This window comes from Labrus bergylta, chromosome 22 (assembly GCF_963930695.1).
Source record: "Labrus bergylta chromosome 22, fLabBer1.1, whole genome shotgun sequence".
NCBI classification, from domain to species: Eukaryota; Metazoa; Chordata; class Actinopteri; order Labriformes; family Labridae; genus Labrus; species Labrus bergylta.
This window is the reverse complement of record NC_089216.1, coordinates 5159982-5186052: the sequence shown is the minus strand read 5'-3', so window position 1 is coordinate 5186052 and position 26071 is coordinate 5159982. Positions and strand designations below refer to the sequence as shown.

The window sequence follows — 26071 nt, the reverse complement described above, 5'->3', positions numbered from 1 at the left end:
TTGCGACGCAAATTTCCCCTCCTCAGAATATAAAATCTGAATCTGTTTGATGCTGCCGTGTAACCAAAGCGTCAACTTTTTCCCCCCTCGTCTTGACCCCCTTCAGGATCTGCACGGCGAGACTCTGTCGGTGCTCAGCGATTTGGAGGGCTGGTGCGAGCTGGACTGGGCGGGCCTGAGCGACGTCCAGATCCGTCTCCCTCCGGTCAGGGAGAAGCTGAGAGACATGTCCCACTGTCTGTCCGACTGCTGGACCACCCTGGATAACACACAGAGGCTGCTGTCCACGCTGACTGAGGTAATCCATCTCAGGAAATTATCAACACTCATTAAAGGATTCAAATCTTCCTTAAGGGCAAAAAGGAGTCATCTCTTTTCCCCCATCTCTCTTGCACAGGCCACCCAGTGGTGCGACGCCGTCTCCTCCTCCCCCCTCTCCTCTCCTTCGACCTGCCCCCTCGCCTCGCTCCCTCCCATCCCTCCGTCCCGTTTCCAGGACGCCCGCTCCTTGGCCATAGAGCTCGGTGGCGGGCAGCTGCTGGATCTCTGGACGCAGACCGTAGAGCGCTACCAGCGGACCGTCGCCCAGGTCAAACCCCGGTTCCTCCAGTCCGACAGGAACCAGAATCAGGGCCCTCAGGGGAAAGCAAAAACGCCCTCTGCCAGCTCCCTGTGGGACCTGATGGGTCCGGAGGGGGAAGGCGACTGGGGGCTCGGAGCAGGAGGAGGAGGAGGAGGAGGAGGGGAAGGAGGCGGGCTTCAGTCCTGGGGGTCGCTGGCGTCGCTGTTCAGGCCGCAGACCTGCTCGACTCTGAAGATAGGAGAGGAGAAGGGGAATAAGAAGGACGGGGCAGGAGGAGGAGCGGGAGGAGGGAAGTTTCTGCAGAATCTTCTAAATCCCGCGAAGAAAAGTGTGAGTTTGAAAATGATTATCCAATACAGATAAAGACGTGGAGCTCGGGGGGGGGGGGGGGGGTCTTTAGCCTCATTGTAAACAGATACAAGGCACCTGCAGGTCAGTCAGCCCGGCCACGCCCACAATTATGCAAATTTGAAGAACTGCAGTTTTTCACAGTTCTGCATTGCCTTCATAGGTTGGTGCATCAGTTAAAGTGGGAACCCAAATACTGCTCCAAAGACACTGAAGCTCATCCTGAACACACCTTTAGATATATTTCTTTTTTTTCATAATTTTTAAACCAGTAGGAATGTTAAGTTAACTCTTCATATTCTTATTTTTTATATTTGAAGTGCTTATTTATGTATCTATTCTTATATTGTTTTATTTGCTTTGATAACCTGCTGCTGTAACACCACAGTTTCCCAGTTTGGGATCAATAAAGTCATTCTATTCTATTCTATTCTATATTCTATATGCTATTCTCTATTCTATTCTATTCTATTCTATTCTACATTCTGTATTCTAGTCTATATTCTATTCTATATTCTATATTCTATATTCTATATTATTGGTTTCTGTGTATTTCTGAAGTCGTCTTTAAATCCGTCTCCCTTTTCTCCCACAGCCGACCGACACACCGCTTCCTCCCAAGCCTCCGAGGAGACGCCACCCGAGCTTCGACCTCCAGGCTCTCCTCGCTCCCCGCAGAGGCGCGGCCACCCCGAAACCCGAGTCCCCGGTGGGCGGGGTCAGCCGCAGCTCCCCGATGTCCTGGCTGGGGAGACGAGCGGTGGCCGACCCGGTTATCGCCACAAGCATGGCCGCCGCTATACCCGGATGGGGCACGGGGGGAGGAGGAGGGGGAGGGGTGTTAATCCGAGGGGTGGAGGTTAGCAGTAAGGAGGTGGTGGACCACACGGGGTCGCCACGGCAACATGTTCTGCTCGGGAGGACTGAGAGAGAGACTGGGACGGATAGAGCCGGTTCGACCGCTCAGAGGTGAGTTTTTTTTTTTTTTTACTTCTTCTTTTTTTTTTTTCAGTCGTTTCCCATTTCCGTAAAAAAAAGTCGCTTCTGTTTTTTTTTTCCGTTTGGGGGGGAAGTGAAGCGTCTGAAGTTGTCCAAAAACCAACATGTTAAATTAGATTAAGAAGAGAGCCGGGCTGAGATGAAAGGGAGAAGTCACCCCGTCTGTTTTGATATAATTTCTACACGACAGAAGTCTCTTTGAGAATCAGTTAGCGTGCAGTCGGAGATAATTGTATCATTACTAACTGTTTGATCTCTGCTTGATATCTTCACTCCCACTTCCTCTTCCTGTCTTCCCCCCCCCCTCCCCCACCTGTCCGTCCCGCAGTAAGCTCTACCTGCTCTGGTGCCGGATGTTGAGCTCAGAGAGACAGTATGTGACCGTCCTGAGGGGCGTGGAGGAGACGTACCTCCCGCTGCTGGAGCTCTCGGACGCCCCGGCCTCCGTCAGGGGGAAGGCCGACGCACTGTTCCCCAACTGGGCCGGCCTGAGCTCCTTCCACTCGCAGAACCTGCTGCCGGCCATGGAGGGCGCTCTCGTGCAGAGCTTGTTGCAACAGGACTGCTTCAGCAAATATGTAAGTACTGTGAGGTGGAGGGTAAAAACTATGAAACTATAAAAACTATAAAACTACCCCTCCAGTTCCCAACCCAAGTCCCTACAGACTACAGAAAAGTGAAAATACTCTGATTTTAAAGACAATATAACTTACTGATGTTTATTTAAAGTCTTTACATGCGGTTTTTCACACTTAAATATAATAGAAATCAAGTATATCCTCTGAAAATAACTCTGTGAGTCATGACTGTCTACAATGGGTGTAACACCCGAGTCCCACTGTCTGTGATGTTTTCAGAGTTTTCAGAGTCCTATCTTCACTTTGTTTACATCGCCAGGACGGCCGGCTGACTCCTCCCCTCGTGTATAAAAGTTGTTTAATTGAGGGACTAGAGAAAAGAAGAATAACATACTGTACTCACTGCTTAACTGTGTTTCTAGATCACGCTCATTTCAGGTAAATTTACATGCAGTGTGAAGATAATAAATAAAGATCACTAGCATTAGCATGCTAACACAACAATGCAGCGCGAGTTGTTTTGGTTTCATGCTGGTGCTCAAGGGCGACATCTGCTGGATCTAAAAATCGCATATAAAGCCTTAAAAGACAATATAACTTACTAATGTTTATTTAAAGATGTTATTTTGGCTATATATGAGTCAATGAGGTGTGAGCAGTTTCATCAAGGAGTCGTTTCACCCTGGGGGTTTGTTGACGTCCAGCTTGGATGTACGTGCATGAAACTGAGCATCACAGAATGTTCAAAATTGTAGTTTTCCCTTTAAAGGACAGATCTTCTGACGGTGTAAATCACGCTGTTATAACTTTGATGAGGCCTCATTGTCCCTTATTAGTTATCTTTGATGTAGAAATCTCTCTTTCAGACATTTTAAAACAAGTATAAGTCATACTTCATCAAAGCAGGAGATGCCAGCCTCGAGTGGACACTAGAGGAACTGCAGTTATTTTTCACTTTATTTTTTAATATCCAGAGGTCGCTGCTTGTGTACGACCCCCTGCTTTCCACTGATGTGTTGTGTGATTCAGCAAACTCAAAGCAATACGAGAGAAGAAGACGTTTATCTCTACACAACATGAACTTTCACTTTGTCCTCCTGTTTATACATCACTTTATACTTTTCTCTCACACAGCGGGAGCAGTTTCTGCAGTATTCACACTACATCAGGGCCAAACCAGACCTGGACTCTCCGCTGGTCACTCAGGCTGCAGACTTCTTCAAGGTAAAAATTCAAGTTTGTCTCTACTAGGGCTCGACCGATGTCGGAGTTTTGGGGCCGATAACGGATATTGATATTGGGGAGAGAATTTTATTTTTGATAGGCTGATTTCTTTCTAAGCTTAGATCAATGTTCAATCTGTAGAGATTGATAAATATCAAGTGTTTTGTTTGTTTTTTACCACAAAACAAAAACATCCCCCACACTCACCTCCTTCAAGAAATCCCTCAAACCCCCCCTACATTACTTCTTCGTTGTACTGTCCTCGTCGTTTTTTGTTTTGTTTTATTGTTTTATGTTTTTGACAAAGCGTCTTTGAGATTTCAGAAAAGCGCTATATAAAACCAATATATTATTATTTTTATTATTATTAATTGGCCGCTCGCTCAATCACTTCCTGGTCACTTCAGACATTTGGTACATTCCCTTTCCGACAAGATTCTGTAAAAGTTTTCCCCACACTTGTTAATGTGTTCTGCATCTTGTAAATTTGTTTTCCAAGATTTTGTAAAACTTGTCTCACACTTTGTACGTTTGTTTTTGCACTTCCCAGCAACCGTAATTTTCCCCTGTTTTGCCTCTCTCATTTGTCGTGTCAGTAAACACACTTTTAATGAAATGACAAGCTCTCAGTTTCTCACTTATCACCACATTCTTGAATATATAAACTCAAACTATGAGGGTGTCAGGCTCGCAGAGTTTTTCTTTGGTTATTCTCTCTTTAGAAATCTCTTAAATCAAAAAAAACTGTAAAAACATTGAGTATTTCTGGAGTGCATCACAAGCACAAACCAATTAAAGTCGCTTTATTCAGCTGTGGCTGCAATTAAAAAATGAGCTGTGTACAGTAAAGCTAATTACGTGTTTAATGTACACTAGAAAAAAGCCAATTAAAGGCGGATTATGGAGAAAGTAATTTGAGCTCGCAGGCTACAATTAACTCGAAACCGATACATCGACAGCATCGCCGAGAGGACTTTACGAGCACTGATCACAGAGCTGAAGATCTCTGAGGCTGCATCCCAGGGATTCATTAAGAAGGATGGTAAAAAAAAAGAAGAAAGAAACGGCCACCAGGGGGCGGTGTGAGACAATCTCACATCCTGCAGCAGCTTTGAAAAACAGATGAGCACTCTGTGGATTACAGCTACACGAGGGTTTATGGTGAACGGTGATGGTGATGGACGTGAAGCCGGTTGCTCAGGATGAACGATGATGGGGAACATTTGAGGGATGGAGGAGATGATGGTTTTAACGATACAGAAACGAGAGCATGTGGAATCACAGTTTGTGGTGTCACAAGTACGTGCTTTTAGCTTCTCTGGGCCAGATGTTGTGTCTTTGCACGGCCTCTGACTCAATAAAAATCTTGACTTTACATCAAAGAGTTTAGAGAAAAAGTGAACATGCATTTTAACAGAGTCTCGTCACTCTTAAAGGGACAGTAGCACAAAATGTCTGCCTGTCTGAAATTGAGTCAATGATACAAATAGTGTTAAAAAAAAAGTGTGTTTTGTGATGTTGATGTACTGTTCTCGTGCTCTGTGTTGCTCTCTTATTGTTAATATTGTTTTCAGTGATTTTTTTTTTTTACTTTGTGATATTTGAATATGTGGCTGCAGATGTACAAAGATTTTAAGCTAACTAATGCACCAAAAGACAACATGTAGGATCATTATTATACGTGGTTCCTTTACAAAAAATAATTAAATGTAAAGAAAGAATATGTTTTGATTTAGGAAACTTTCTTTGACAGGCAAAGAGGCTTTTATTTTGTAGTAATCCCTTCATTCACTTGTCATTGTGTAGAGTTCTTAATGTCGTGTCAGATGGACCTGCGTACATCTTAATGCACCTCCATTTCTCTGTCTGTGCAATGCATCATGGGAAGTGAAGTCTGTTGTGACACTCTTAAAGAAACGTCCTTTTCTAACACGTCTCCCCTCTCTCTCTCTCTCTCCTCTCTCAGTCCAAACTCCCCCCGGCCTCCCCGCTCTCCCCGCTCTCCTTCCCTCACTGTCTGCAGGCTCCCACTCAGAGACTGGAGCAGTACTGCGAGGCCCTGGAGGAGCTGGGAGGGATAAACCCCGCCTCCGACTCCGCCCTCTCCATCCTGAGACACGCCCAGCGGCACGGCGAGGACCTCCGGGCCAGTGACCTCATCGCGGGGTGTCCGGTGAGAACGCCTGTCCCAGTTTATGACTCTGCGAGTGTGAATCAAGTCCCAGATTCTTTTCTTAGAGGAATCAAAGTCGTGTTTGACGAGGTCAGGCAGCCGAGAGTGAGGAAGAACCGTTTTATCACTTTCAGCCACACTTCATTATTTACAGTTTGTGTTTTTATTCAAATGGGGAATCGAATAATATTTATTTTGAAAAACAAATGCACAAACACTTTTTTTTCTCTCTGTTGAAACAAACCTTCAAAGGAATTATTTGGAGTGCATCAACCAAACCTCATTTGAATTTAATCTTTTTTTTTCATCAACCACTGGAAAAAGTTGCAGGCAGATTTACTTCCTCGTGCGCAATGAAACAACAGTAACTTTGGTCATAGAGTGTGTGCAGCAGGATTGTGGAGATTTTTTTAAACTTCAATGCGATGCTCGTTTAACTCGAATGATATCGATCCCCTGTTCAGTTACCATAGCAACAAACCCAGAGGCGCTGCTCGTCAACAGCCAGAGTCGATCTGCATCTTTAAGAAAAAGCTGAAGACCCAGCTCTTTCATGAATACCTACTAACTTAATGATGATGGTCTCCATATTATTGATGATGATGGTTGTGACGATTGTTTTTGTTTGATAACGACGACTTATAAGATGGTTTCTATACTGATTAGAGCTCTCAAGAACTGCCAGACCAGTAGGGGGCCCCTTGAGGGCTCACAAACTTAAAACCAAAGCAGCAGGCCCTATATGTGCACATTTTTGCAACGACAGTAGGAGACCTCTCTAAGGGGGCCCCGCCTGACAGCACTCACTCTTGTTGCCTTGCAAAGCGATTTTTGCTGTGAAAATCAAAGTTTGCCAATCAAAGGTCACCAGTTAGTTCAGTAAATATCTTACATGATGGACCTTTTAAGTAAACAGATTAAAACATGGTATTTAAAATTTTGACTGCTTTAGTTTGAAGGTGAAAACACTTAAGTTGTAATCTTTTACATTTCAAGAATCCCGAATAAGGAACATGACAGTTTCTTTAAACCTTCCCTGAGTGCAAAGAAACCAAAAAGAGGAAATAAAATAAAATAACTAAGGGAGAGAAGATGTTTGGTTTTCCTCAGACTCCTCTGTTAACTCTCTTCTTCTTCTCTTTTGTGTTGCTGTTAAAAACATCAGATAACACATCATCCACTTGCCCCATATTGTGCTTCTCTGACACAGCGGGATCGTCTAAATCTAGTCGTGATGCATGTTTGACTCCCACACACACACACACACACACAGACATACACACACTGACACACACTACTGCAGCACAAACACTCCCATCAAACTCCTCCAAATTGCGCCGAAAAAGCTCTTCAAGTCGAAAAAAAAAAGTTTGTGCAGGTGTGTGTGTGTGTGTGTGTTCATTATTAGTGTGAAGTATCACTTACATCATGGCCCACACATCTCTCGAGGTGTAAAAATAAAATTCCTGTACAAGCTGATTGCGATAGAAAATAACAAAGTCATTTACCTTGTCTGGTTTATGTTGAGCTGCTCGTGAGGTCTTGTTTAAGAGTTTGACATCAAACGTGACTTTTGATGACCTCGATGTGCGTCTGGCTCGAGTTGTGACACGTCTCTTCACTCTGTAATTGACGTGAAGATAGAAGTCACATTTTCACAAAAGGAGTGAGTCAGCTCGCCAATTACAGCAAAGATCTGACACAAAGAAAGTCTCCTTGTTAAGTCAGAATGTCACCATGCAAGGCTCTGAAATAATAATAACAATGCTTTGTCCTTTTCTATTGACTTGACAATCACTCCACTCCGTCTTTGTGGCTCACATGTATTCAAAGTCTGAAAGGAGGCCGCTTCCTTAAAGTTTGAAATTTGCTTCTCTAAAATAATGAAAGTTTTGATAATCCAGAGATGGGGACTCAAAGCGCACTTGAGTCCGTATAGATGTGACTTGAGACTTGAATTGGACTTCAGAGACTTGAGACTTGCCCTCAAGGACTTGAGACTTGACTTGCCCTCAAGTACTTGAGACTTGCCCTATAAAGACTTGAGACTTGACTTGGACTTGCCCTCGAAGACTTGGAACTTGACTTGGACTTGCCCTCAGGCTTGAGATTTACTTGGACTTGCCCTCACAGACTTGGAACTTGACTTAGACTTGCCCTCAGAGGCTTGAGATTTACTTGGACTTGCCCTCGAAGACTTGGAACTTGACTTAGACTTGCCCTCAGAGGCTTGAGATTTACTTGGACTTGCCCTCAAAGACTTGAGACTTGCCCTCAAAGACTTGAGACTTGACTTGCCCTCAGAGACTTGAGACTTGACTTGGACTTTCCCTTAAAGACTTGAGACTGGACTTGCCCTCAAAGACTTGAGACTTGACTTGCCCTCAGAGACTTGAGACTGGACTTGCCCTCAAAAACTTGAGACTTGACTTGCCCTCAAAGACTTGAGACTGGACTTGCCCTCAAAGACTTGAGACTGGACTTGCCCTTAAAGACTTGACTTGCCCTCAGAGACTTGAGACTTGACTTGCCCTCAAAGACTTGAGACTTGACTTCCCCCCAAAGACTTGAGACTTGACTTGGACTTGCCCTCAAAGACTTGAGACTTGACTTGGACTTGCCCTCAGAGACTTGAGACTTGACTTGCCCTCAGAGACTTGAGACTTGACATGCCCTCAAAGACTTGAGACTTGACTTGCCCTCAAAGACTTGAGACTTGACTTGCCCTCAGAGACTTGAGACTTGACTTGGACTTGCCCTCAAAGACTTGAGACTTGACTTGCCCTCAAAGACTTGAGACTTGACATGCCCTCAAAGACTTGAGACTTGACTTGAGACTTGACTTGCCCTCAAAGACTTGAGACTTGACTTGCCCTCAGAGACTTGAGACTTGACTTGCCCTCAGAGACTTGAGACTTGACTTGGACTTGCCCTCAAAGACTTGAGACTTGACTTGCCCTCAAAGACTTGAGACTGGACTTGCCCTTAAAGACTTGAGACTTGACTTGCCCTCAAAGACTTGAGACTTGACTTGCCCTCAAAGACTTGAGACTGGACTTGCCCCCAAAGACTTGAGACTTGACTTGGACTTGCCCTCAGAGACTTGAGAATTGACTTGCCCCCAAAGACTTGAGACTTGACTTGGACTTGCCCTCAGAGACTTGAGAATTGACTTGCCCCCAAAGACTTGAGACTTGACTTGGACTTGCCCTCAGAGACTTGAGACTTGACTTGCCCTCAAAGACTTGGGACTATACTTGGACTTGCCCTCAAAGACTTGTGCCCATCTCTCTAATAATCTTAAAATGTTTTGGTTTGTGTGACTGGCCCTTTAAATTGCTCCAAAAGAGCTGAGATTATTACACATTTCTAGAGCTATTGATTTTGTTAACCCAGTTTATAATATATATTATATTATTTATTATATATTATTATTATTATATTATTTATTATATTATTTATATTTCAAAACAATTAGACCAAACTCATTCAGAAGGAGGTGAGATAGAAAAGAAAACACATTATTTTAAAAATCAAACAAAGGCTAAACAAAGACGTCAGATAGAAAACAAGGGCCCGGGTTCCAGCCTCAGGCCACCTTAAGTGAACCCTAACTATTATTTGTGTGTGTGTGTGTGTGTGTATATAATGTGTGTGTTTGATGTGTGTTTCAGATCCCCGCTGCGGAGCGCGGCGAACTGGTGCGTCAGGGCGAGCTGACGGTGTGCGGGGGAGCTCGGAGGAAGCGAGCTGGCGTCAGGAACATTTTCCTCTACCAGCACGTCGTCATCTTCACCAAACAGAAGAGCCCGAGCCCGGGACGCACCGCCTACAGCTACAAACACAGCATCAAGGTACACACACACACACACACACACACACACACACACACACACACACACACACACACACACACTCTCTTGTTTCTGTCATGTGAAATGTAAAGTTTTAGTCTTATTTAATGTTTTCATCTCTCCCCCCTCCCTCACAGACGGGTGAGATGGGTCTGACTCAGAGCGTGGGGGAGGACGGGCTGAAGTTCGAGGTTTGGGTCCGACAGGCTCCTCGAACCAAAGACTTCATCACGCTGCAGGCCAAGGACCGGGACCACAGGGTGGCCTGGACTCACGACATCGCCCAACTGCTGTGGACGCACGCCATCAACAACACGGGTACAGTCTGACCTCACACACCCGAGCTTCAACTTCAACACATGAACAAAACGGTTAAAGACATTTAACCGTTTTATGAGTGTTTGGGAAATTAACTGCACTTATTAGAGTCCATATTCACCAGATAAAAATCTAATTTCAACATATGATAAGCCAAGAAAAAGTTTAAAATAAGTTAAAATATCTGCTGATTGGGTGAGCAAATGTTCCTTTTTTAAACGTCTTGAAACTACATTAACTTATTATTTTAGAAAGTAAGTAATCGAGAGATATTTTTAACTAATATTACACATCTTTAAGATTTGAGTTTTTGCAGTGACATTGAATTTAAGAAGATAACTCCCGCTCTGCTGTTTGTGATTTTAAGATTTATTTTTGGGCTTTTATTGGAGAGATAGGACAGTGGATAGAGCAGGGAGAGAGAGAGTTGGGAATGACATGTGGGAAAGGAGGCCGGATTCGAACCCGGGCCGCCCGCTTGAAGGACTACAGCCTCCATGCAGTAACCACTGCACCACAAGCGCCCCCTGCTGATTGTTTTTTTAAATCTTATTTCAAACTGTTCCTCTGACGATGTTTTGAGTGCCATGCTAAGTCTATTGAATCTTAGTCAGTGGTTTAGTGGTTAAAGCTTTTATTTTGAAGGCGGGCCGCACAGCTATAGGTTAAAGAAAATCAGATTTCTCTCCCTGTAACTCTATCCAGGATATATTATTACCTTTTGTGGTCTATTAATACGGAACGCATTAAAAACATCAGCAGCAGTCTCGTCTGCTTTCCAAGCACAGCCGCTGCGGCGATCACGTTTCATATCCACCTCCTGGTATCTATGAAAGCCTCTCATCTCTGGATCTCTTCCTGCTGCCGGCTCAGGTTTCAGTATCACACTGGATCAAATGCACACAGCAGCTGGCATCGAGTAAAGAGCCGACACATTTTTTTCGACAGTGATCACTTTGTGTTCAAATGTTTTTGTTCAGTGCACCCAAACAGTAAAACAAACTCCACTTCTCTGATATAGACTGGAAGCTCTTCTCTTACCACCAGCTTCAGGTGAGCTGATGTTAGCTGAATTATAAGGGTCAAGTCAGAGTAAACTGATATGTGAGGTAGCTTCTTCAGATGTATTAACAGCCAGAGCGTTTTATTGCAAGCCTGTAGGGGGTGCTGTAGGGAGGGAGGTGCTGTTTCAGTAAATGGACTTGAGCTTCTGACTACTTAAATCGCTTTTACTTTTACCTAACCACATTAATGCGGTTACTTTATTGAGTCCATTTTGACTTTTGTGATGATCTGCTGGTTTGGTAACCTCAGCATCGTTAACAAAAACAGGCTCGGAAATATTGTTAAACTTTGCAGAAAGATAGTTGGAGTTGACTTCAATGCTCTCGGCCATGTTTTTTTTCATGTTAGAGCCACTCGAAAGGCAAAGGCCATCTTGGAAGACTTCTGCCGACAGGGCGGAGGTTCACTTATGTAAGGAGGTTGAAATCAAATAGATACCTGAGGTCGTTTGTTCCATCAGCTGTTGGGTTTTTAAATAAGCTGTAGGCATTGTTGTCTTTACACTTTTACGATGGACTGTTGGTCCTTTGTCTCTTAACTCACTCACGTCCATCATGGTGATATCCATGGTAGTTATGTTTTATATGTATTTATGTCATTGTGCTGTTTTTTATGGCTGTATTGACTGTATGGACCTCGGTTGCAAACCAAATTGCCCCTCGGGAACGATAAAGATTTTCCCAAAAATATAATGCGCCGCCAACGAAGCAAATAGTGTCTTGCCCAAGGACACATCGGACATGTAGCTGCAGGAGTCGGGGATCGAACCCCCAAACCTTCCGGTCAGAAGACGACCAAACTCTACCAACTGAGCCACAGCCGCCTGTTTTGTTTTCTAGTGTCCTGCTGAGAAATAAAATAGTTGTATGTGATCCCATCAAATAGCTTTTGCAGAGTGGCTAAAGTTAGCAATGTTAGCATCACCAGCCTTCGATCCTCCTCGCAGGTTAACGCCTGAATGCCAGTTTACCCTAACACAGCCTGCATACAATTTTAGCTTAATTTCCTGGATCAAAATACTGCAAAACCGCTTCAGGCTATCTGTCGACTGTGCTGGTTTACATCCAGGTAACAGAGCTACAACATGCCTAGCGAAAGCAGCCGTATAAAAATGATGTGATTTCTTCTTCCAGAGTTGTGCCTGAAGGAGTCGCTGTGCATGGCTGTTTCCAGTAAGCTGCTGCTGGACGCGACAGGAAGTCCAGGCTCAGAGCTGGACTCCATCTACAGCCTGAATGACAGAGGTGAGCTCAGAGGGACAAACCACTGTGCTCTCTGGAAATGGAACAGGCACACGAGCACTTGTGTAAAAGCTTTGAATTATTAATGTGTTTCAATGAGAAAAGGTAAAAAAAAAACTGACATAAGATGAGACTTTGGCACAGATCTTGTTTTCGCTTCCTTATCTCACCTTACAAACACAGGAAGTCCAAACTGTCATCAGTTAAAAAAAAAAAGAAAAAAAAGCAGCTCCAGGAAATCACGAGGTTCAAATTTACCTGATTAGATTACTGGATTGTTCACTTTTTGGTTTCCTGAGCTGAAGCGATGTGTTCCTGAGATTACAGACAGGAAACAAAAATGGGTCCTATGTGAATCTCCCCATGTGACAAGGCAATAACACACTACATGTTCTTTTTTTTTGTGTGTGTTTTTTTCTTTTTTTTTTCAATCTTATGCCCCCGGGTTACTCTATGAATTTTTGATATTTGTCTCACACTGAGAAATTTGCAGAGAATATGTAAGCTCCATTATGGAAACACGTTTTCAGCGCCGCTATGATCAAATCCCATGACAGGCTTCAGTCTCTGTTAAACCGGAGCTTTGTCATCCTGTACTGTAACCACACACGGAGGATATGAAAGGAAATATTCAGCCCTGAAATGCTGGTGGACTTTTTAAAGAGAACATCTGCAGCTTTCTGTGATTCAAGGATTTAACATTGACTCATAATTACTATCGATCAATCAATCAATCAATTTTTATTTGTATAGCATCAACTCATAAGTGTTATCTCGAGACACTTTACAAAAAGCAGGTAAAATACCTTACTCTGTCTTTTAACATTACAAAAGAGCAGGTAAAAAGACCTTACTCATTGTTAATAATAATACTACCATATTATGTCTTTACAGTTTTAGTGTTATCACCCCAATAGTGTTCAATTTGGACTGTTTTCTGTCCTTTATGCAGCTGGTTAGTCTGAATTCAAATTTCTGTTTGACCAACTAGCAAATTAGCCATCCAGAAACATCCCTAGTGGCTACTATTCATGGAGCTAACAAGACCTGTAATGGAGGCCCTAAAACAATAAGTGCTGTAAAAACAAAAAAAACGACATGCTTAAAGGCGCCAAAATGTTCCACAAAGCTGAGGGAAACTGTGGAGTGCATAGACTGAATTTATAAAAGAGGACATAGTCTACTGTCCTGAAATAAAAAATAGGTGTGAAGCGAATTTAACCAACATTTTTTCAAATGGCCAGCAGGGGTCAACTGGCTCACGCCTGACAAGATGTTTTGTCCAAAATGCCAGATTTGAGGCTTCAAAATGATAGTCCCCAATCATCATCTTCTCCCTCAACAGTCGATGGTTATATTTAGAGTATGATCATTTCCTGATTCTGGAAACTGGTTGAAGGACCTTCAGTTCTCAGAGACGTGAAACGTCCTTCAAGATCTTCAACCAGTCCAGTTTCCTTGAGGTCAAGCTTTGAATTTACCACGACCTGGTTGACTGAGAACCTACACACATACTATGATAACATTGTATTAATAGTTGTGACCACACTCTATTCCTCATTCATTCCTAATACTTGTGAAATATCTAAGACATCCAATCTGCAATTTTTTTGCCAAATCCATTCAAGTCTTTGTAAAAAAAAAGAATATAATTGCTCTTACTATTAATGCTGTCAGCAACATAAGAGCCCTCTCCTCCTACTCTTCTAATCAGCAACAGGTTCACAATAGCTCCCCGCGGAATTCACTGAGTGTTAGTCACAACTTAAACGACAAAACGAGGGAATTACAAACTCAGATAGAAACCGTGTAAGGCATAAACAACACCCGGAGATTACTCATACAAAAAAAAAAAAAATCTGTGGTGTACAAAAATGTGTAAAGGGGGGTGTATCCCTCTAAGAAACGAGGCCTGTCCATGGAGTTAAAACGTCAAAAAAAATCAAATCACATCAAAAACACACAGTCGTGAATACAAACCTCAGATTCCAGACCCACCAATCCAGTCTCTAAAGGCCGCTGCTGCCCTCCAGCCAAAGTCATTTCCCATTCATAGCAGGGTGTAATGCACGCACTGCTCACCAGGTGTCTCATTGAGCGCAGCCGCTCTCGATTTCAATGCATGAATTGTCCTCCGGGACAGAGCACAGTGTTAGAAATTCATTGAACAGGATGAGAGAGAGAGAGAGAGAGAGAGAGAGAGAGAAGAGCATTCTCTCTCTGACTCCTCTCTCTTTCTTTGTCTCTCCTTTTCCCCCCAGTTCTCCTGTTGGCTACTCGGAGATAATATTATGATAATGTGGTTTGTACATTCTCAAAGTGCAGACATGTGAGGATAATGGAGATGGACAACAGTCCGTGCATGTTGCAGGATGGTTTTCATTATGTTAACTCCACTACCTGCTGCAAAAAGAAAGACCAAATATTTATATAAAACCTGTTAGATTTACTGTGTTTTCATGGTAGCTGTTAACCCCCCCCCCTCTCTCTCTCTCTCGCCCTGTCTCTCTCTCAGTCCACAGTAGCTGCTCAGACTCCTCCTCCGTCGGCAGTCAGAAGGAGGGGGGATCCCCGGCGTCTGGGAGGGACCCCCGGAGAAGCTCTGGTTCAACAAGTTACTCACAGGTGGGGGGGGGTTAACAGCACACATCATCCAGTGCCCTCTGACCTCCTAAAGCATTTGTGTTTTGCAGAATTGACCCCCAAACTTGACCATGTTTAAATATAGACTTTGAAAATGTGAGGAATGTGAAGGGATGATTAACATCAGGGGTTTTTTGTTTTCTTTCCCACTGGGACGTTTTTTTTTGTTTTTTTTTTCCAATGGCAGAAGCCTTTTCAGGAATACTTTTCAGGAACTCTTAAGAAGCTCGTTATTGGACTTTCTTATGTCCAAGAACTATCGGGGGGGGGGGGGGGGGGGAGTTTGCAATGCCAAATATGTTGAAAGATAAACCCTGACATGGTTAATTAGCAGGGTATTCTTTCAATCTGTGCACTGGTTGTCACTCATGTCAACATTTTCAGTTTAATATCGCCAAAAAAAGCCTTTAAAGGAATACCTTGAAAATTGGCAAAAACATCCAATCTGACTCGAGGAAAAATATGTTCCATTTCAGTGGTCAACGGTAAAAGGTCAAGGTTCCTACCATAGTTTCCTAACGCTAATATGTGTCTTTAGTCTGTCTACAAACCTTCAATCATGAGAAAAGTCCATCCTCTCCGTCTTTTGCCTGCTCCACTTTTCAGAAAATGTGTGCTCAAACAGGCCATTTGGAGATTTTCCCTTTATGACATCACAAAAGGCAGTAACCCCTCCCCCAGGTGGGTGACACTCCCACAGCTAGGTGTTTGTTCTGCCCTCTGAGTCTGCCTTCTCACCGTAAAAAAATAGGGCATGGTGCAAGAAAGCCCGAGCCACATCCCCTTCCAGAGAGGGGCGTGGTCAGACACAGCTCATTTACATATTTAAAGGTACAGACACAGAAACAGCCTGTTCTGAGCAGGGCTGAAATAGAGGGGTTTATAGGCATGATCAAATACAGGATCAGAGTGGATTTAGAACAAGAAACTTCACAGAGATGTTTCAGGGAGCTCTGAGACTTATTTAAACTTGTTCATGAGGGGGAGAATATGTGACCTTTAAGAGTTTAAGTTATTGGAAAAAGTTATGACACAGTTTCCTAAAGGTCTTAAATTATGAAATGATAAGGTGATGACATCATGTCTTAGAAACACTTTTCTAGCTGCTATCTTCCTCCCATTCTTGACCACACAATATCTAAGTAACGCCTGGGGGGGGGGGGGGTTTGTACAAATTTAGCAGAAATGTCCACTTGAATTTGAGTATTAACTGGTAGGATTCAAACCTGTTTAATGTAGGCCTATCAAAGCTGCTTTTTTTGGGTTTATGGGTATTTGTATTCCCGTTAAATGTTTTCAATACATCGTTGTAGATTTCCAGTCCCAAAAACTGAAACATTTCTTTCTGTTTCGGGGAAAAAAAACATAAATGGATTTCAACTAACGTTTAAAGTCAAGCTGTTCCATACATCCTCGGGGCATTAACTCTGTTTTTAATGTTTAAACAAAGTAACCTAGAGTCGCCTGACTTCTGAAACCAGACTTAAAACGAACAAGATGGGGGGCACAGATGGCCTAGCGGTTAGGTTGAGCCCCATGTACGGAGGTTACAGTCCTTTAAAAGCGGGCAGCCCGGGTTTCAAGTCCCACCTGTGGCTCCCTTCCTGTATGTCATTCCCCACTCTCTCTCTCACATTTCTGACTCTATCCACTGTCCTGTCTCTTTAATAAAAACAAAAAAAAGCCCCAAAAATAAACCTTTCATGGAGGCATCAAAATGCAAACGTAGCAAATAGATCGACCATGACTGCAAAACTGCAGAGAAAGTATTTACATCGTTAGCTCTGTTTGTCGTTGATTTGTCTAAACAGCAATGACCTTGATGTCTCCATATTCAGGTAACCTTTGTATTTCTGAGATCCTCCAAACAGCATAAGGTTGGTTAGGAGAAGACAATGCATCTTCTCTGCTGTATGGAAACATGAATACCTGCCTGCCATCTCTCAGGTTTAAATGAATGTGCTGTGTAAACACACACACACACGTTCTCTCAATCTCCTTATCCAGCAAACAGAATATGACAGATTGGCAAACAGACTGTGCTGGGAACAGATTGACAGACAGACGGACACACGCAGCATAAACAGATAGGGCAAACACACAGACAGCGACACGCACATATTCCACAACAGAGGGAGGACTGACGCTCGTGCCCACGGACACGCACGCTTTGGCACGTTTAAAAAAAATGACTGTTTCTTGTTTGTGTTTCTTTTTTTTTTCCCTTCCTCCATCAGAGTCAGTCCCCGTCTACGGCTGTGTAACTATCATCTCAATAAAAGTGAGTATTGTTTTTAGCGCTGTGATTTTTACACCTTCCACTCGTTTTATCGCTCTCTCTCTCTCTCTCTCCACTTGAGAAAATTAAACTGTGACTTGAAGATTGCTCAAAATAAGCTTTTTCATTTAACTTTTTTTTTTTTTTACAACTAGAAACTGGATCCTGGACTATTCTGAAGATTTTAAAAAACATCTCGATTCCACCTTCTGGGCGAGCCAAACTGGACTTTCGGAGGAGCAAGAAGACCCAAAAAAAAGAGAGAGAGAGAGAGAGAGAGAGAGAGACCCTCTGACTCTGTTTGAACTTCCCCCACATACTCGCTCTCCCTTCACCTCCCTAAAACAAATAAAATGCCAGCAGATTAGCCGGAGCAGCGCTGCACTGCATCCCCCCTTCCAGTTCCGAAGAGAAAAGGCTGGCTCCAAAAAAGGATCAAAACTGCCCTGTTCAGACCATGACAAGCACCAGCGGGGGCTCTGCTGTGCGCTTCCGCCATTTTGGATCTGCCAGTCTCAGTTGCTGGCAGAGTCATTGACACCAAAGGCACTTCAGCCACACAGTGCGGCCATTGTCTGCCCCGCGGCTCCCCCACTAGGCCAAAACCACTCGGTCTGAACCACTGACTGGCTGGCTGGCTGACTGTACACATCACATGCTCCAACATCTGATAATGAGACAGGAAGTGATACATATAACGGGGGGCGTAAATCCACCGTAGGATGGCAGATTAGGAATGTCTTATGTACTTTTGTGATTTCTGAAACGCTGAATGCAGTACTGTAGTGCTCTGTGTGCAGAAAAAAACACACGGCATAGGTCAGGTGTGATTGCATCTATGTAAATGAGACGCACACATTGTGTCCCTCTATACGCATGCAGTCCGTCTTATTGTTATAAGACAGTGGAGCACTATTCACACGATCGCTGAGGCCGTTTTTACAGCCTGGTACAGTGACTGCATCCACATCTGGACTCGCACAGTTCTGGAAGCCTTGATGATGAACGGGGGAGGTTTTACAGTTTCATATCATTTTACAGAGTTTGTTTAAGCTGAAATGTATCAACAGTGGTAACTATTCAAGGGCCAAATGTATTAAGTCTTCTTTGAAGTATAACTTATGTCAGCTATATGAGCTTTTTTTTTTTACTGCTTTAAAGTGTTCAAAGTGTACTGAAAGGGCACTCATAATGAATTTCATTTCATATCTTTTAATATAAGGTGCCATTCGTTATATGCCAAAGGTATACAATGGGTGTCTGTGCAATGTTGATGAGCGTACAAAGAAGCCTTGTTGTTGTTGTTGTTGTTGTTGCTAAATCTCGCTCCATCAAATGGAGAAAGGTGGCTCTCTGCTATATTCCACTTTAACTTTTTGTGTGCTTGCGGCTACAAGTCATGAACCATTTTGATTCTATTCTGAAAGCCGTACCTCAAAATCACCTCTAGGACAAGGTTTCCCCCAAAGGTCAGACTCTTGAGTCTACGGCTACAGTTCAAAAAGTGTTAGCAATATTTTTTTACTGCCTTAAATGTTTCAGAAATATTAGAAATTTAAAAGTATACTCTCACTTTTTTTTTTTTTTTTTTTTAATCGATATATCTTTATTCTGACCTCTTCACAGAGCTAGGCTGAGTCTGTTTCCCGCTGCCTCCAGGCTTCATGCTAAGCTAGGCTAACAAACTGGTTGCGCTAGTTCCAAAACAGATCTTTGACATTAGAGTGGTGCCAATTTAATTATTCAACTTTTTGGCAGCAAATTGGATAAGCATAGCTTTAATTGAAAGACACCATTTTAAAGGTGATTGTTTTGGTCCCTTTGGCGGCCCCTGTGGTGATTTGTAGTAACTTTTTTTTGTTTTTCTTTATTAAGAGTAACAATTGACTCCCAGTGGCAGCAGAGACTGAAAAAATAATATCGGGCTTCAGACCCACTTTTCTTAACCATACACTACTGGTTGATGGAAAAGGAATTTCTCACTCTTCACCACTTTCCCGGGAATGTCGCCACAAATACCTTCATTGTAATACCAAATAATTCTTTAAACGCCGGAGCTTTAATCAGTGGACCGAAGGATTGTCGCCATTGTGGTACCTCGCTTGGCAAGACATTATAACTTAACCAACATTTACATGAATGACAGTTTTTGAAAATGTATTAGCCTACCTTTTGATAACAGATATCTGCCACCTCCAACACTTATTCAAGCTCTTGGAACTTCAATTTCTATGAGGATATTCTGATTTTTGCACAACAGAACAACATGATGTAAAACACATGTTCTACTTGTATGCTGCTTGTTAAGAGAAAGGTTTCAGTATTACATACACTGATGTAGTTCATTGTTAATAACAGCGAACATACAGTCAGTAAAGCCTGTAATCATCCCCTCACAGGCGTTTGATTGGGTAGCATGTGTACACCTATCAAACAATATCACGCTTAAGGTACAAAATGAAACCATCAGGTGGCGAGAGGCGGGCAGCAGCAGCAGCGGGAGGTGAAGCCCGTCTGCAGACGGCAGTGGCGACACTTTTGTCGACCGTTATCAGATTTAGCACGTTTCATATCTGCATCCAAATTCAGAAAATTGCAAATGGCTATTGAGCCGTCTCTGAATCAATATGTAATTTGTTGGCTTCGGAGGAGCCTCGCACACTTCATAGCCTTTAGCTGTCTGGTACATTGGGTTATATTGGAAGCAATGTAATGAACGCCATCTTTCATCCGCACCGCAGTATGGATTGTCATATGCAGAAATCCCTCGGTTTTTGTGTGCCACAACGAGGCAGTATTATGTAAAGAAACTTATCTTGCTTTTTTTTTTTTTGCTAAGACACATCTGCCTGATGTTTACATTTTATTTTGAAGGAATGTTTGAAATGCATGTTAAGCTTACTTGATATTGTACTTTCTTTTTTTTTTTTTTACTGTTTTATATTCTCTGTGTTGAATTAAAACTGGATGGCAAAGTGGCAGACCTCTCCGTGTGCGGGTTAAAAGTTGTGTTTGAACCTTGCAGCAGGTCAGAACCTCAAAATGAGACCTTTAACCCCCTGATCTTAAACGGGCTGTAATGAGTGGGGGGGGGGGGGGGGGGCTCTCTCATCTGAGGACCAGCTGTGCTTGCTGCTTCCACCAGGCCTCACAAAGAGCAGAACGATTAGATAACTACAGTGCAGCGCCATATCAAATAGTTCCAGGGATCAAATTCTCTAAAGCAGGGGAGGGCAGTTTGAGAGAGAGAGAGAGAGAGAGAGTGTCCATCTGTGCATGTGAGGGACATGGAGAGAGAGAGAGAGAGAGGAATGAGAGATAAAGGCCGGGCAAAGAGGAGGTGGGAGGGGAGGGGAGGGAGGGGAGGACAGGAAGGGGCAGAACTGAGGGAGAGAGAGAAAGGGAGCGACAGAGGAGAAGGACAGGAGACAGTAGGTGGGAATGATGGGAAATGAGCGAGGGCGAAGGGGCAGACAGACAGAGAGGCACAGTCAAGGGGGAGAGCAGGAGCAGGAGGGGGAGAGAAGACGGAAAAAAAAGGAGAGGAAGAATAGAGAGGGGGGCTTATAGAAAGAGGGAGACACAAAGTAGAGTTAGAACTTTTTTTTTTTTTTTTTTTTTCATAATGGAGAGAGCTAAGAGAGGGCCGAGTGAGCTGCAGAATGGATGAAGGAGAGAGAGCGAGCGGGGTAAAAGGGGGGATGTTGACAAAGCAGCGAGACTGTGGCGAACAAAGAGAACGTGAAGAGAATGAGTCGGGGGAAACATCAAAGGGATTTTTCAGGCCCGGTTACCGGGACAACAGACATTTGCATGCGATTAGCTTTTTACATCATATTAAGAAGGGTTAGGGTGAGGGAGGGGAGAAGGGATGGAGGGAGGGAGGGAGGGAGGGAGGGAGGAGGCAGGGAACTATAGATCATACACACACACACACTGTATGAGATAGTGAGAAGGGAGGGGAAAAAAAAAAAAAGACAGAAAAAAAAGAGGGACGTTGGTCATCTCACGCGGATAAACTGACTTATAGGCAGCCAGCCAAGCGTTTCTTTTGTAAATGAGAGAGCGTGTTGGGGGGGAGATACAGTAAAATGCCGCCGCAGACATTTTGGTGAAGGGAGGTCAAAGCAGGAAGTGTGTGTGTGTGTGTGTGTGTGTGTGTATGTGATTCTTTATACATCACTTTTTTTTTTTTTTTTAAACAGCTTAGAAAACAAGTTTGACGCCTTTTATTTAGAGCACTGAGGAAACAATCTGCCACTCCGATGACCTCTTCAACAAACCTCATTTAAGATTTACAACATTATTTGAGTTCGTTTTATCCCAATGGAATCAGCTGAACTCATTTTTTATGGGTTTTTTTAAGCTACCTACAGTCTAAAATATAAAATATCATCATACTGAATATAGAGTCACCTTCAAAATAAAACTACATATGCCAATCAGTGACCTCATGACCTGAAGGTTATCATATAAATGTATTATATATATGTAGTTCTTTGATCAACAGATTTACACCAATGATTTAGAGACTTAGGAACAGGGTTGTCACCTTACAACAGATTTTAAACTTCAATTTAAAATCAAATGATGTCTAAACCTCGTCACAGAAACCGAACTCATTGGCGCCCAATATTGGGAACTATCTTCTTTTTAATGACCAAAACTCTCCGGGAATCTCCTCAATTCTATAATGACATGCAAATACAGAAATACATTGTCAGTGTTTGAAATGTTGGCGAGTAAGAGCACACCGTCACGATAACGAGACAACCAGGTATCTACGCATTTTATCACATGATGTGAAAGTTGAAAATTTCTTCATGATCATTTTTCTTTACTTAGAATTCAGGTTTGAAAACGTTGATTTAAAGCAATCTGCCGCAGCAATGACCTCTGAACAAAAGCTCAAAATTCTTGGTTTCAGGCATTATTTTTTTTTGCATATTATTGTGAAAGGGCATCGGTGCTGTCTAAAGGAAATCTTGTATCTCCAAATTTTACTGCAAAATACAAAGTTTGTTTTTTTTTGGGGGGGGGACATTCTAAAAGTTCTTTGATATATTAAAATAATTAAATATCTGTAAGACAAGCATAGAAATGCATCCTTTAAGCCCTGAAGAAAGGGGGCAGACATGTTGGAGATACGAGGTTTCCACAGTAGATAAATGACTGGTGAAGCGAGATATCGACAGCCGAGAAAATAAAAAATTCCAAAAAGGTTTTTTCAAAACCGACACTAATTATGCAAAATATCTGAATAATATCTAAAAAGTCTACTTTAATAACACCCCGTTCATGCACACTTGTTCATAAATCCATATTCACACTCTCACACACACACACACACACACTGTCTAGACACAGGAAGGTATATAAATCAATACATCCAACATGGAGTCACACAACTACACAATAAACACCGTGTTGAATGCACGTGCATCACTTTGCCATAAAAAACACACCTCACACCACCTTCCCCACAATCACTAAAGCCCATTAAACATGTTTCTATGGGCACACACCCTCCGGCATTTACACATGTAATATTATCCCGCCATATCTCTCCTTCCTTCCTTCCTCCCTTCCTCTCCCCTCACTCTCTCCTGTCTCTCCATCAATCCACGTCTTCTCCTTCTTTCTCCTCCAACTCCATCCCCCCTTCCCCCCCCATTTCCATCCATCCATCTTTGCTCCCTCCTCTCTTAATCTCTCTCTCTCTCTCTCTCTTTGGCCTGCTCGCTCTCTCTCTCTCTCTCTCTCTCTCTCTCTCTCTCTCTTTCTGAGTGTGTGATGCTTCAGTGCCCTCTGTATTGTGGCTGCATTGTGCCAGTAGGCGTCGCCGCGACAGCCGTTGTCACGGCAGCATTGTGATGGAGAGGGTGGTGGTGTGTCTGTGTGGGGTGGAGGGTGGAGGATTGGGGGTGAGAAGGGGGGGTGGGGGGGGGAGTGTATTACAGTATCAATACCCTGACACTGCGACAAAAAGGACAGCAGCCGTAGCCACATATCACTCCACCTCTGCACTCCTCCTCCTTCGTCGTCTCCTTCCCTCCCTCCTTCCCCATGACCCCCCCTACCCACTCCACCTCCCCCCGAATCAATTCCCCCCCCCTCCTCAAATTGATTTCCCACCATATCTCACTGAATATGTACATATTGATCCTCTCCTCCTCACCCCTCCTCAGCCTCATCCCTCACTCTTTTCTTCCTCTCCCTCCCTTGTTTTTACTCAAACATCTATCAGATTTCATCCCCCTCCATCTCTACACCCCTCACCCCTCCACCCTCACCCCTTATCTAACTCCATCTTACACACACAAACACACACACACACACTTTCCTCGTCTTTTATTTCATCTCCCCCAATTCTTTCTCTCTCTCTCTCTCTCTCTTTCTGTGCCCCCCTCTCTCTCTCTATCACACCTCCCTCCCCATCTCCCTCCCTCACGGCTGTTTCTTTTTTTTTTGTTGTTTTGTTTTTTTTTCTGATGTGTGTGTGTGTGTGTGTGTGTGTGCGTCTGTCTCACTCACTCTCTGAATATTAATTGGTGCATTTCTGCTGCGGCGGAGAAAACAATCAAAGCGTCAGGGGCGGGTGATGATGCCATTGTGGCAGCCGCAAACACGTACACATATGTACTGTGAGCACACACACACACACACACACACACACACAGACACAGACAAACACACACACACACACACACACACACAAGGCCGACACACACCTCGCACAGTTGCAGGGAACGCATCAGGAAACAGAAAATGCATCCATACATGTACGCACTTTCAGACACATATATCTGCTGCTGACATGCAAAATGCGCTCACACACACACACACACACACACACACACACACACACACACACACACACATTGATTTACTGCGCACACACACTGAGACGAGCATGCACTGCACATATGCCAAAGACTTAGTCAGATACACAATGGCAGGCTTACAATGGCTGATCCAGGAGATATGTTCTGCGTCAGCAAAGACATTTGAATTTCCCAGCCAACATTTACCTTCGCACAGAGCACGTCGCATTTAAATGTTAAAAACCGAGGCCTTCAGCTTCCACACAATGCACGCTCGCAATAAAGTGATATTTCTCTCGAAAGTCGGGTTAGAAAAAAAAAAAGGAAAGACACAAAGGTCGAGGTTACCTTTAATACTTCTTAGATTGATGCTAAAACATCAAAAAGAAAAAACTGTACAAGCTAAATGTGAAGGTGGATATTTCTGTGTATTTAGCAGACGTTTCTGGGCATTCAAACTGTTCTGCATCTCCCTCTGTGACTCTCTTTGATGAAGGCTGAGAGGTGGTAGAAGAGGAGCGTGGGCTTCCTCACTCGACTCGCATCCTATGCCCACGTTAAAACTGGAGAGTCTTTGCATTTTTTGTTGTTTGTAGTTTTTTGCCCTCACACAGAAACAGTGCGCTCACTCACGCAAGCCACTTATCCGAGAATAAGTCGAGGGGGGAGAAAAACAAAGTCTGTGTTTTAAATCAGCCCCAGAGACTTTTTAAAAATGCTGATGTAGACAGAGTGGATAAAAGCCCACGGCGAAGGTCCAGTGAAAATATTTGAGTTAGAAAACTTTTTGAAATGACTTCAAATGTGACCGTGCACTTCTACATCAGCTGGTATCAGATGTATGTTATGAGACTAACTCTTGTCTTAAGGAAACAAATCTTTTGGATGTAACCAAGTTAACCAAAAATTCTTCAATCAGTATCCTGGTCCCAGTTTTAGCTCTAGACTGGATATGAAAAGTGAGAAGTAACCCCTGGATCGCGGCCTCCTAATGCGAGGTCTTGATTTTTTATTTGGCTTTGCCGCCTTTTTTTTTTAAGCGCTCTAATTCAGGCGCTTGTATCCTTCGAGGGGAGCATTTAAAGACTGATAACGTCACAGTGGTGAATCTATAAGGCCTGCTTTCCCCAGACAATGACGGTGCATCATACGTAGCCCAAACATATCTTGCGCGCTAATTCATGCGAGCTCTGAAGCGTCCTAGAAAGACACTTTTAAAATGTTGGTAATTAGCATCAACTCAATCAAACAGCTAGCGATACTTGTGTTAAAAAAAAATAAACAAAACGGGCCTTGAAACTTCAAATTATTTTTGTATTAGTGACGTGCTGTTAGCTATGTTAGCTAGCGCGGTTGCAGCTAGGGGACGGGACCAGCGCATGGTCGCAAAAGGTTAAGCTGGTGACGCAGTCTGTAGACCAGACGGTCTCATTTCAGTTTGTCCTGAGCGGTCTACACAGGTTACAAAAGGCTGGGCTACCCCTGAATTGGGACGTAGCCATCTGGACGAGAGGGTGAAGCAAGTTAGCGAACTCATTAGCTTAAAAAAGCACAACGTACATAATTATAGAAGGAAGAGTATTTACATTGCTTCATTATTTCTAGATATGATCTCTATACCACATTTTCTCTTTGTATCAAACTCTCAGAATCAAGGTCTGACAACGCCACTGTACGCTACCTGTCCAAGTTAGCAGGTAAGGCTAACACGGAGATGTTTTCATTCTAATTAGCTCACTTTCAGGGCAGAAAGGAGAGTTAATATCGGACTATATTAGGCGGTATGATGAACTGCAAAGGACTCACTAAGTTGCTCCATATGTGCAGGCTTTTTGAATAGGTTTTAATGAAGTTTACCACGTCTGAGTAAAGTTTTGCCTCAACACGGTGTCGGTACGTCTGTATATGAAGATTCAGTACCAATAGGGGGGAACAATGATGAG

At 43.3% G+C, this 26071-nt stretch overlaps 1 protein-coding gene across 1 annotated transcript in view; it reads left to right on the top strand.

The window, feature by feature from the left end:
* arhgef40 (Rho guanine nucleotide exchange factor (GEF) 40) overlaps nt 1-18882 on the top strand; it is a 40175-nt gene extending 21293 nt beyond the window's left edge. The window contains exons 16-27 of the mRNA XM_020648840.3: nt 107-298; nt 398-913; nt 1527-1900; nt 2259-2508; nt 3643-3732; nt 5699-5905; nt 9580-9759; nt 9897-10077; nt 12276-12386; nt 14899-15008; nt 17264-17307; nt 17460-18882. Coding sequence (XP_020504496.3) covers nt 107-298; nt 398-913; nt 1527-1900; nt 2259-2508; nt 3643-3732; nt 5699-5905; nt 9580-9759; nt 9897-10077; nt 12276-12386; nt 14899-15008; nt 17264-17290 — 2238 coding nt within the window. The 3' untranslated portion in view covers nt 17291-17307; nt 17460-18882. The remainder of the gene's footprint in view (nt 1-106; nt 299-397; nt 914-1526; nt 1901-2258; nt 2509-3642; nt 3733-5698; nt 5906-9579; nt 9760-9896; nt 10078-12275; nt 12387-14898; nt 15009-17263; nt 17308-17459) is intronic.
* The last annotated feature ends 7189 nt before the right edge of the window (nt 18883-26071 follow it).